This window comes from Sipha flava, unplaced genomic scaffold (assembly GCF_003268045.1).
Source record: "Sipha flava isolate LNK unplaced genomic scaffold, YSA_version1 215_pilon_pilon, whole genome shotgun sequence".
Lineage (NCBI taxonomy): Eukaryota > Metazoa > Arthropoda > Insecta > Hemiptera > Aphididae > Sipha > Sipha flava.
In genome coordinates, this window is record NW_020272834.1 from 369,545 (window position 1) to 383,090 (window position 13,546).

At 28.9% G+C, this 13,546-nt stretch overlaps 2 protein-coding genes across 7 annotated transcripts in view; both read right to left on the bottom strand.

The window, feature by feature from the left end:
- Nucleotides 1-1,355: 1,355 nt before the first annotated feature.
- On the bottom strand, nt 1,356-6,996 carry LOC112682935 (stress response protein NST1-like). Its single transcript, XM_025553719.1, is given in 5 exon segments — nt 1,356-1,867; nt 1,869-1,961; nt 2,015-2,452; nt 2,537-2,690; nt 6,981-6,996. Coding segments are annotated over 5 exon segments (1,029 nt in total). The 3' UTR covers nt 1,356-1,539.
- Nucleotides 6,997-9,696: 2,700 nt separating this feature from the next.
- LOC112682925 (collagen alpha-1(XVIII) chain-like) overlaps nt 9,697-13,546 on the bottom strand; it is a 420,302-nt gene continuing 416,452 nt past the window's right edge. For 4 of the 6 annotated variants that reach the window (XM_025553701.1, XM_025553700.1, XM_025553702.1 and 1 more), the window contains one exon: nt 9,697-10,803. In XM_025553701.1, the coding sequence (XP_025409486.1) occupies nt 10,485-10,803 (319 nt within the window). In that variant the 3' untranslated portion in view covers nt 9,697-10,484. The remainder of the gene's footprint in view (nt 10,804-13,546) is intronic. The other 2 variants (XM_025553705.1, XM_025553704.1) reach the window with 1 other exon arrangement.

The following is a 13,546-nucleotide window of genomic DNA, read 5'->3' on the forward strand; positions in this document are numbered from 1 at the left end:
ATATTTTTCTGGTGAAGCAAAATGTATTTTATAGTCAATGTTGGGAAAAGATAAAAAACAAATCAAAATGTATGCCTAAGCTTACACTAGTCATGGAAATACATCTGATGCGGAAAATGGAAAATTCCGCAAAATTTCAAAAATTTTAACCACACGAACTTAAGAAATGTTGAAAATGTACATGATAGTAAATAGGGATAACTTAAACTAAGTTAATGTATGTATCATAGACAAAATTAAACTTTACACACAATGTTTTTTTATTTTCTAAAGTAAAAGTGTGATTTACTTGTATCCTCCCAAGTAAAACAGGGATAACTTAAAAACTTTTGAGGTACAATTAGGTATAAACGATTGGGACCGGATCGGTCGTGAAATTCGAAAATGGGGGTGCTGGGGAAATGGATCTTACAGTATTTGTTATTTAGCTTAAGATATTTTATAGTTTTGAATTATTTTAATGAAATGCTATGTACCTATCCTAGAGACCTTAAAATTTTTAATTTTCCTAAATTATACTATCAACATTTGGTTTAATGCTGAAGACCAGTTCTTACCTACTATTATGTTTTAGATATAGTCAGTCAAGCAATATATATTTTTTATTTGTATTATCGTAGTGAAGTATTAAAAAAAAAAAAAAAAAAAAATACGTTGACATTTTATTAATGGTTGTTAGACCGACGATATATTTACGTCCATATATAATTTCCAATGATATTACTGATTCACTCATCAATTGCGTCATCTTAGACTCATCATAGACGTCTAACTAAATCAAAAAATATGTGCAAACTCATTTAACATACATTAAACCATTGACAATATAGCACGTCACACTAGGATATACAATTTTTACTCTCAATTTGAAAAAAATCACTTCAAAGGAGTGTTCACTAATTTTGCTTATATTTATGCGGACATGTTTTGCAATTCATGTAGTGTAATTTACCACTTAATATATTGCGTATTACTTAACGTATCACGTATGAACATTGATCTGCATAAAATTTGAAATTGTACATAAAACCTTCAAAGAAACAACAACTAAATGCGTATAAAAAAACAAATATAATGATTTAATGGAGTCGCATGCTCAAATTGAATCAGAATAGCAAAATAAAATGTATTTAAAAAAAAAATGCATTTGATTTTGTTTGTTTACAGCGTTAAAACTGTTCTTAAAAACTTAATCAGGTACGTTCAATAACTAAATCAACACCCAGATTCTGTGCCAAAAAGGCACATTGTTGATGTATTATTATTAATTATAATATAATTATAATTTATAATAATTATAATTATATAATATAATATTTTAATTATTATTTTTTAATTATAATATTATTCTTCACTATTAACTACGACCCACTGTTCTAAAAACTCATCTAACTTTTTTTGTGCTTCTCTTTGTCGGCGCTCTTCTTCTTTCCAACGTTTTTCTGCTTTTCCTATTGAAGTTTTCTTGCTATTTCTTCTGGGCGTTTTTTCTCTTCGTCTTCTCGATGGTGTTCTTGGTATTTTTCCGATTCTTTCTCTCTACGTTTTTTCTGTTTTTCCTCTCGATATTTTCTTGCTATTTTTTTTTTGACATTTTTGCTCTTCGTCTTCACGGTGTTTCTTCGATTCTTCCTCTCTATGTTTTCTTGCTGTTTCTTCTTGACGTTTTTTCTCTTCTTCTTCTTGGTGTTTTTTCACTTCTTCTTCTCGGCATTTTTTCTCTTATTTTTCTTTTCGATGTTTTTTCACTTCTTTATCTCTACGTTTTTTTGCTTTTCCCTCCCGATATTTTTCTACTGTTTCTTCTCGATTTTTTTTCTCTTCTTCCTCTCGACATTTTCTTATTATTTCTTCTCGGCATTTTTTTCTCTTCTTCTTCTTCGTGTTTTTTTACTTCTCCTTCTTTACGTTTTTTCTCTTCTTCCTCTTGATTTTTTCTCTCTATTTCTTCCCGATGTTTTCTTGTTGTTTCTTCTCGACATTATTTCTCTTCTTCCTCTTTGCATGTTTTTGCTTCTTTCTCTTGACGTTTTTTTTTTCCTCTATATCTTTTTCAACTACTCTCTCCGTCACAGTTTCTATCACAGCTGAACCTGCCAGTACTACTCCTCTAACTCCTCCTGCTGCTGTTTCTATTTCTGCTACTCCAACTACTCCTGCTACCCCTGCTACACTTGATATTCCAGCTACTCCTGTAACCACTGCCTCTTCTACCTCTGCTCCTACTATGGATCCTGGCGTTCCACTAGAATTTGATGACTGTGGATCATTAGATTGTTGTTTCATAGGATGGTTGGTAATAGTTTTAGAACGAAGAGTTGTAGTTGATGGTTTCGAAGTTGTACTAATATTGGTTGACTGTTTCGTTGTAGTACTCGTAGTAGTAGAACGAAGAGTGGTAATTGATGGTTTTGAAGTTATACTGGTAGTGGATGAAGTTTCAGGTGTAGTACTCGTAGTAGTAGAACAGGCACATTAACATTCCATTTTTTTGGCTGAATCAATATTAATACCTCTCTTTTGGAGATTTCTATACGTTCCAACATTATAGATGTTATAGTTATTGTCGTAACTCCCAGCTAAATGTTGACAACAACCAGTAATACTTTTGATGCCGAATAAAACTGGATCTTTCTTTGAGTTGTCTGTAAAAATATTAATATCTTTTTCTGTAATAATTCGATAGGAACCTGTACAATGTACATACCCAATGGGTATGTTAATGATATTTCTTAACTCAGTTAATCTAAGTTAATTTAGTTCATGTTCAATTAAGTCAATGCACATGAGAATAACATCAATTAAGTTAAAAATTAAGTTAAAAAATATCGTTAACTTAACTTCAATTAATAAGTTAAGTTAATTACAAAAAGATAAATACGTTTAAACTTTAAATTTTAAATCAAGCGCTGATATAAATGATATATATTAACAATTTACAACAGATCTTATTTAAAATTAACGATAATGAAAATGCAGAAAAATCTTATTAGACTCTAATTAGAGTAGAAAAATATATATTTATTTATTGGGATTATTTTAAATAACTTAAATGTCAAATTTATGTTAATTTATGTATCGTTTGTTTATATTCGTTTTTCATACAAATCACATATGATAAATATAATTTAATAAAAAAGTATTATTTTTAATGTTCCACAACAGTATGAAAACTAGAAATAATTACTGCAGCTGAAAGTGTAACTATAAAATTATATAGGTAATAAATGTATACAGTTGATACAAAACATTAAAATAAATTTATAATATTTTTTAATTTTATTAAAATTTAAACAAATAAAACAATACAATAGACAGGTTTATCAAAATACTTATTGAATCTCAATAAAAAAGTCATCTCAAAATGTTGATCAGCTATTAAATTTCTTCTCTTATTCAATAATATTTAATAATATCAAAGATTATGAAATAATTCTAATAATAATAGAGTATCTATAATAATTATTAAGAATAATTTAGTCCAGGGATGGGCAACTAAAAGTTACTAGAGGGCCAATTTTTAAAAAATTAAAATTCAGCGGGCCAGAGTATAGGAAAAAAAAGTCATTCGAAATAAGAATTTTAATTAGCATTTATATACACTGAAATAATAAATTCATTATATACGATAGTACCGGCTCACTGTAACTGCGCATGCATTATGGCCATTTTGTAATATATCACCTAAACTCTGCATAAAAGGTTTTTTTTACACCTGAACTCCGTACATAATTTTTTTATACATTTTTGTACATCTTTAAAAAAAAACAATCAGTATTCCATCAATTGGTCGTCGTTATATAATTCTATGTTTTTATTTATAAATTCCATATTGGTTTTTCGTTTAGTTCTAACTATTCTACTTTTTTTATTATTAGCAGTATTAATTCGTATGAAAGAATCCGTCAGCATAATTAATAAGTTTTTAATGAAAACTGCAATATTTGGATGTGCTGAAGTAAATAAATTAATAAATTTGTCATGAGAAGACACAATTTTATGGCCATGCGGACTTTCGGTGTTAAAAATTATTTTAAATATTAAAAATATTTTTAGAATGCGGAGCTACGGTACGTTAATTTTTTTGACCGTGCGAAATTACAGTGCATGCGGAGTTGCGGATTTACAAAATAACTTTATTCGTGCAGAGCTGCTGTGCATCCAATAGTACAACAAGGATGATACGAAGAAACTAATATAGTTAAATAGTTCGGTACAAACAGCTATGTTTGAGAGTTATACGTATACACATGTGTATATATAACATTTAGCCATTTAACAATGTTTAATACCAGATAACAATGACTAAAATTGTGTGCAGTACACTTTGTGTAGTATGAAATTAAAAAGTGTTGTGGTTCTACTCTCTATATAATGGTATTTGTTTTTAATTTTACATTTATTTATTAAATAATTTTACATATTTTTAAAATTTCAAGATATATCATCGGCAAAATCTAAAATACCAAGTATTTTAACTGTGTTATTCGTTACCGTTAACGTCTGAAAGGGGAGTATAGAAAAATCCTTGAGTGTGCAGTACGAAAAATGATATATTTTAGCCTTTGCCAGATAAAAATTATTTTATCGATAAGATAGAATAAAGACAATATTAAAATACAATATATTTTAAAATTGTATGTTGTAATTTGAAAATATAGTACGAACCAGATAAAAAAGCCTTGCAGGCCGAATGCGGACTGCGGGCCACCAATTGCACACCTCTGATTTAGTCAATAATAATATTTACCAATTTTTGTTACTTATATTTACGGTCATTTTTCATGACAATGTTAACCAGTGTGGCCGATGATGTGATAATTACCCCATACGGTGGTAATTTAATCTACTTATAGTACACAATTATGACATTTGTCTTGTCGTTATATCATGCTAGACTTTATCCTACACGAATTAGCTGAATCTGTTACAAATTTTTATTTTTATATTTTTCCAAATTCCATGAATTATTTATTGAATGCGTTATTTTACAAAAATATTTTTCTGGTCTTAAAAATCAAAATTAACTTAATTGGGATAAATGAAAAATAATACATTAATTTCAAGTTAATTTGTAAGGAAATAAGTTAATTTAATAAGTTAAGTTAATTTACCAGTAATATAATAAGTTAAGTTAATAAGTTAAATTAACTTAACTTTTAACTTAACTTATAACTTGTTGACTCGTTAATGTCCAGGCTTACAATTAACTAAAATAAAAAATAATAGTAGGCATTAAAACAAAATTACAATTTATTATGTTTGTAACGAAAACTGTACACCACGCATAGTTATTGCATCGAGGAACAAGAACCTAACCAAAAAAAAAACCAGTACCTTTTCAATAATTAGAACCGGAACCTTTATATTGATAAATTAAAAACAGAACCAAACAGGAATTTTTGTTTACAAAGGTTACAAAATAAAATGGTTTTATTTAGCATAACTTTTTAGTTATTAGTAATAACTTTAGTCTTTAGAATTTTATTAAAAATACCAGAAAATTAACTAAAAAAGGAAAATATGATCTATAAATGCACAAAAATGACCTAAAAACTCAAAATCATGAAAAATGCCAAAAAAATGCAAAATAAAAGTTCCATAAATGGATTCGTAGTTACATAATTCAAATTATGTACTTACGAAGCTACGTTTTACAATCACTAAAAAAAAAATGCACTTTCTTACAAATTCTCAGCCCTAGTTATTGCTATTTTATTTATAAATAATCAAGGATTCATTATCATATTATTTTGTACCTAGAACAGTACAAATTTCGCGTTCTGGATGGATAGGATCTGATTTAAAACGATCAAACTTTTGAAGTGCTATACTAAATGTGAGCTGAAGTATAGTATTTTAGTGGCATAAGTAAATTCGTGATATTAATTGTTGAAAATTTAACGTATTTCTTTAGTACACGATTGACTCAAAAACTACATTGATCATTTAAAATACAGTTATTTTAAGGAACACTGTAATTTTCAAGTCAATCACGTATTACAGAATTACGTTACACGTTCAACCAATAATATCACGAAATTGGCTATGCAACGAAAATACCTTACTCCGCCTTTAATCACAATGTTGTGTTAGTTGGAAACGTCTTTCCTAGTATATACGATAATTGGAATCGATATGGTATTATCTCCGGAGTAAAGCGATGATAATAACAAAACAAACACACTGCCGATAGTGCGTTATTACGATGCATCAGCGAAACGTTCCGTCGGTCGAAAACATGACGACCGTGATTTTCGATATTACTACTCCGGATTGGATGCATATAATATACTTGGGGTCACGTTGATTGGCGGTTATATCGTAAAATAATTGTTCGTTCATAACTGTAACACAATAATAAGAATAATAATAATAATATACTTGAACGGCTGGACGATAATAAAATGAGGTATAATAAAATCAAGTATAACAAGAGCCGGTACTTTTTTTTTTTTTTCAACAAAGAACCGAAAACGGAATAGTTTTCATTTTATTTATTTTGAGAACTGTGATCGATAAATTCAGAAGAGCAATATTATTTTCGTCCACATATCGCGGACAAATTAACACGACAAATTATCGTGTTCCTTATTTCACGTGTTCACGTAAAATTAGGATTCGATGTTAAAATTACCCGTTGATAAAAGTTTTCCATCTATTCAATTGCGTTGTTCGCGTTCACTCGCGAATTATCATGATCACGCGTAACCGTGAACTATTATTATTATATTCACGTGTACCTGTGAATTTTCGTAATCATTCTTTTGCGCCTTAATGTTTTTGTAACGCAATATACGACAACAATTTAGTCGAGTGAGTTATTTAAAACATCCGAGTTGAATTATGTTTATTTTTTGTAGAACGTATGGGCAACGGTTAGCAATATCTCACGGCACACTTCGTTAAATCTTCAAATCGTGATAATTTTACGTTATTGTTTTACACTCCGACGCGTTATGAACTATTTTTATACTTACCTTGGTGCTTGTACATGCCTTTTATGTGGTAGCCAAAGAAATTAACAGAACTAGTGAATGCGTTTTAAATCGTTGCATACAACAATGCATCGAATTACACTGCGTGTGCACCGCGCATCTGTCGTACGCAGAACTCTAATAATATAATGATTTTTATATAATTCACAAGTAAATAAAATAAATATGGAAACATATATCATTCATATCATATTTTAAATTTATATTTTTGACAAGTGTCGTAATCGTTTATTTATGTCTTCTATTTAATCTATAATTAATAATTATAGATAATACATAATAATTAATAAATACATAATTATTAATTATGTAATTATAATGTGATTATAGACGTAAATAAGCAACTTTGAGTGCTTTGAGACACGTATTAAATTTCATATAACTTATATATTATATATTTCATCTTATCTTTAATCGTTTGTAAAATATGTTTAAAAAAAAAACAATTTCACCAAAAAAATGAAATGTTTTATATTTTATTATTTTTCTTGAAAATTGAAGAATTTACGAAAAATTTAGTCATTACTTTTTTTATTAAAATATAATATTCTATAAATAAGGTTTTGTATATACTCATATATTCTATATATATTTTTAATTTTCTTACATTTACTCGGCTATCTCGATAAAACAATTAATCCAATACAATTTATATTTATTAACTTTTTTTTAGAAAATTTAATTTTCTGTCATTCTTATGCAGTATATTTGGTCGTATCATCAACCCTTACTCTAATATACTTAGAAAACCATAAGAAATTTTTTTAAATAAATTAAACTCTATATATTTTTATTAAAAATTTAAATCTTGATAGTTAAAGTTATGTAGATTTTTACGATAAGTTCAATAGTTTATTGGTTATACTCAAAAAACCACAAACCAAAGAAATTTTTGGCAATTGTTCAACCCTTTTGGGGGGCGTAAAAAAGGTCAGTAATCATGACCAAATTTAAATCAAATAACTTTTTTATATTAATGAACAAAATGAGGGGTGCGGAATCAAAAGTTCGTAAATTAAAAAATAAGGACAACCTTATATATATGTATAGTAAATTTAAAATACGGTTATGACAATATAATAGCTGCTTTTTATTATTATTTTTATTTTTTTACAAATTTAATAACTATATAATATTGTGACTAATTATGCATATTATTATAATTTAAATGGTAAATGCTTAACATAGTTCATAATGGGTAAAATTACAAACTTTAAGGTCGGTAAAAAAAAAAAAATCATGTGAAATACATTAAAATATAACATAATATGTTTCAATATATCTCATACAATATTCTAATTACTATAATACTGAATATAATGACGCGATTTACATTTCTACCATCTAAAGTTGTAAATACTCATGTGGCATTAAGAACATAAAATCAATTCAAATTTAAAACGTAGTAAATACAATTCAAGTATGTATACAATTCATACAATAACTGATGCATATTTAAAGCAAATACTACTAACTGATTACTATTCTTATTCAATTAAAGTATTCAATATAAATATCTTATTTGAAGATTTTTTTCTTTTTTTTTACATAATATATTCGCTCAGTTCCTGAATCTTATTTTAATACTAAAACAATTAAATATTTTTGACAGTTGATCATGTAAGTGTAATAATTTTATAAACATTAAATTTAACAATAATAATTGTCTATTAATTGTAATTATTTTTGTCTTGTTCAACAACAGTACGATCTTAAATCCGTTTATTAAACATCTAATGTGATATGAATTTATTGAAACAATGCTCATTTAATCGTGTTATTATTTTAGAAATAGAATTCACGGAAACTGTTGTATTCATTAATTTTTACTTAAAATAAATACCATTTATATACACAAGTTAGGGAACGTAGCACAAAAAAAAATAAAAACATATTTATCAAATATTCTTTGGATCAACGTTTAAAGAAATTGTACATGCGTATAAACACCTACAAATATGTATTATTACATTATCATATAGTACTTATTTCCTATACCTATAAAATGTTCGTCAATTAAATAAAATACTAATATACTCTTAATCAATTTCAGAAGAATTTCATATTTATAAAATAATGGATGAATTCTATTCGAAAATAATGTATTTAAGATAATCTGTGTACTATATGGAAACGTATTATACTATTTGCATGTAAATTATTTTTATATGTTAGTATATATATTAAAAATAAATAAACGTTAACAGTAAAGTTTAAGTTGATACAATTATTTATGTATTGAACTAAAACGCATTTTAAAGCTTTGCTATTTCATAATCAATTGAACATTTTTATTACTTATTTTAACTGAAGTTTAATAAGTACCGAGGTTAAATGTATGTTAAACTAACACAAGCTTATGTAATATGAGTTAAATATCAAATTATTAAAATTAACATTAAATTCCTTTAAGGCTATATATTTACAATGTACAAAATTATTTTTATAAAATCGGTATATTTTATGAATGTAGTACAAATGATTAGGTTTTACGTGAACCTTATACACAATGTGTATCGTATAAAATAGTATGGTAATATTGAAAATAAATGTACAACCATACGTTTAAGAATTAAAGTATTGACACTCTTTGAACACATAAATATAAAACAATATTTATAGCAATAAACTAAATGTTTAAAATAATATTACTTAAATGTAATAATATCTTAGTATAAATATGAACGCTAATCATTTGTATTATTTTTTTTTTTTTTTTTTTGATTTAATATAATAATTGTCGTATCGAATGCTGTTTATTATATCAACGTTAATACGATATTACATACCGTGGCCGGAAACGTTGCCTTATGTAAAAAAAAAAAAAAAAAATGATATGCTTATTAAATGATAATGTAAACAATATTGTCGTTTCGATATTATCTATTCTACAATTGATTTGTGCAGCACAGACGAAAATTCTACACCATATACATAGGTATATTGAAAACTTATTAGTGTTCGAGAATTATAGAAAAAGAAACACATCGTGATAGAAAAGAAAAAAACAAGTTTGCGTTAAAAACTAGGGAATTCGATAGAATTCTGCTTCGAGTAAAATTTTCGGAAAGCATCACGCACGTCACGGGAATTTTGAATAATTACTAAGATATTATTTGAATAACTATCGTTCGGACGGGTCGTGGTTACGTGGTTATTTTAGCGTGGAAAGATATCGAAACCATTCTGTTCGGAAGAAAAACAAAGTCGGATTTACTATTAGAATCGTTAGGTAATAATGTCCCCGAGCTTTTTGTAGCGATATCAGGATGTGAGGGGGTACATGGATAAGGTGTGGTATCCTTTGAAGCAGCGATTTCTTGACCCGTGTGGACACATCGTGGTCTTTCAGGTGAAGCAAAATTCGAGCGTGGAAATAATTGAAACAATACGCGTCCGTTTGGGTGATTTTTCAAGGATTTTTTTATTCTACAGAGCGCCGTGAAGGGTCGAGAACCGCTGCCCCGAGGGCGTTGCCGAGCCCATTCAAGCCCGGATGTCGTCGATGAGCCTCTCGTACTCCTGCCGGCTCATGGGCTCCTCGTGCCTGCCGGCGCCGCTACGGCGTTTCCGCGAGAACATCGCTCCCGAGTGCGGCGTGATCTCCACGCAAAGGACGACGAAGAAGTTACGGCAGTCGTACGCGGTCTCCTGGTCGAGCAGCTTGGCCGGCGCACCGGGTCTGGGCACCAGCGACGAACCCAAGCCCCGTTTATCCGCGCTTTCCGAGTTCCACGCGTCGCAGTTGCCATCCACCGCGCTGTAACCTGACGGGTCGGACCCGTGCCAAATGGTTTTTTGAGGCCTGAAACGTGCGACACGATGTTATTACATTACTGCACAAATAACGAATATTGATCGATGTAATCATAAGAAACCGAATGAAAATCGGTAAACGTTCAACACTCGTAAATCAGTAGGTAAATAAATAGTTAAGAAATAAATAAACGTTCAGCTCGGAGTATAATAAGATCGGAACTCTTATTTTATCGTTTTTATATGTATCTGACGATGAATTCTTAATTCGAGACCCGTCGTACGTTAAAAATAAAATAATTTTCCAGGCCAAGCGTTCATTTATTTATTTCTAAATATAAAATTTTTGTATATTAAATTGAAATTATTGTTATTATTATTTTCGACTTTATACCGCGCCCTTTAGGATCGTAATGTCGAGTGTTGAAAAAACTACCCATCATACAACAACCCTTAACACTGTACAATGGTTCTATCTCAAATCACAAATATGGAAGTATATTGGGTTTCAACTTATCAATATGCTACCACATTATATGAAATCCCTCGCATTCCCCAATAATGCCACTGGTTTTTTTTCGTAGAGGCTATATATGCTGCGAAAATAAATTCAAAATCAGAATTACTATAAACAGGTTTTTCCTATTCACTAGATATATATTGTTTTCAAATTTTGTAGTTGGTTAATGTAACGAAGCAATTTTCATTTATAATATTGCCAAAAACTTTTAAGTGTTTATGAAACAAATTACACTTCAATAACTACCTCGTATTGTTTTTTACTTTATTATTGTTGGCGTAGGTAGAATATTTAGTTAAAAAAATTACTTGTATCACTAAAGATGTGTATACTAGTCGAAAACAGAAAACCCACGCAATACGATAACTGCAAGAACTGTTTAAAATAAAAATGTTTGGTTGACTGCTGATCAGGTAAAAATACGAATTTTAATAACGTTATATTATGTATGATAATAGAAGGCAAAAAAAAAAAAAAAAAATTACTCAGCTGGTGATTTCTGGTTGATAGACTTTTCGTCTAAAAAAAAATTTTTTCTTCTGTGTATTATCTACCACTGACAGTTTATTCTGTTTTTATATTGGCTCGCTTAAAATGTGTGTGTTCAATGACTTTTTACAATATACATGTATGTGTGTGTCTGTGTGTGTGTGTGTGTATACGCGCGTGTGTGTGTGTATGTGTATTAGCGATGACAAAGAGACAATAGTTTCTCATTTTTAAAGGTTGTACGTTGAGAGAATGAAAAATTACGACAATGGAATCGTTCTTTTAAAACAGATTGTTTTTTAAACATTTCCAAGGACAGATTTTTAATATACAGTGGTCGTGAGAGCGTCTTCGGTGTACAGAAAATGAACGAAAAAAATAATAATAATTTGTTTCGACGGGTGAAACTCGAATATTTAATATGCTGGTTGCCCGTTGTACGATACAAAACTTGAGATCGTACACAATATTATGTAGTCGTGTATATAATATGAGTAATTAAAATTTTTAAACGTGAAGTTATACGCATAATAGGTTATTAAATATTTCAGTTTTATTTCGCGGTTTTTGAAAACAAAAAATAGAACGCGAACGTAAATGATGGAATAAATAGCAGTACAACACGGGCCAGCGGTTCGTAAATTTATATTCACCTATGTAGGTATGTAATTTATGGACTACACTATTTTGTGACGCATACGAGTGAACCGCGAAAAGTATATCAAGAACCAAAAATAACGTCGTGTGCATTCAGTATATGAGTAAAACGAAGTTCTTAAAGTTCTACAAAAGTATCTTCGTTGAATATCGATTGTTTCGTCGAGTAGATGGTAGACAACCACTTTAGACTTCATATTGTTTGGGCTGTACGTCAACGGTTGCTAACGACCGTGCATGTTTCGATGTTAATTGAGTATATATTATTATAATACGTGTTCGCTACTGAAAATCAAGTGCGATAATGAAATATAATATACAGATACATATTATATTCAGATAATAAATAACATCTACTGACCTATTGTGAGTCAATCATTGTTTGAACTGATATTGTTTGTATATTTTAAAATGACGTGAAATTATGAATAAGAAAAATAATTCACCGAAATTATAACGCAATCGCCTGTTTATCATTTCATAACAGAACATTAGAGAGTTCAGAATGTTTCAAATATTTAACCTGCCCAAGGCTCTCAAGGTTTCAAACAAACAGTTTTTTTCCGATGAGAAATTCTACCAATGGAGTTATTAAGATGTTCATAAAACGATAATAGGGTAAGATTGAAATCTATTGTAAAAATGTGTGCATTTATCATGAGCACAACTAGGATTACAATTCTGGAATAGGGCGAGCTACCAAAACTGTTAATATAAAACAATCAATATCCACCTCTAACCTTACATATCCACATAATACATTTTAGATTAAGCGAAGCGAACAACGTATTGTTTATGTTTCAACTAGGGCAGAAGACTTATATATCTAAAAAAGTACTAAATATGCAAACACTGTAAGTATTCGCTTGTATATATATTTTTATCGATTTATTTAAAAAATCGTTTAAATGTTGCGTAACATTGAATTGTACTTCACATCCTATTTTAATGTCACAATACTGACTAGTATAAGAATTTACCGTCAATCGATAACTCATCGACACCAAATTCCGATAAATAGCTCTGACTGTTAAAAGACTTTTCATATTTCGGCATTTTAATGTTAAAAAATTACACAAAGATGAAATGTTAACACTAATCACGAATATACGCACATATACAAGCA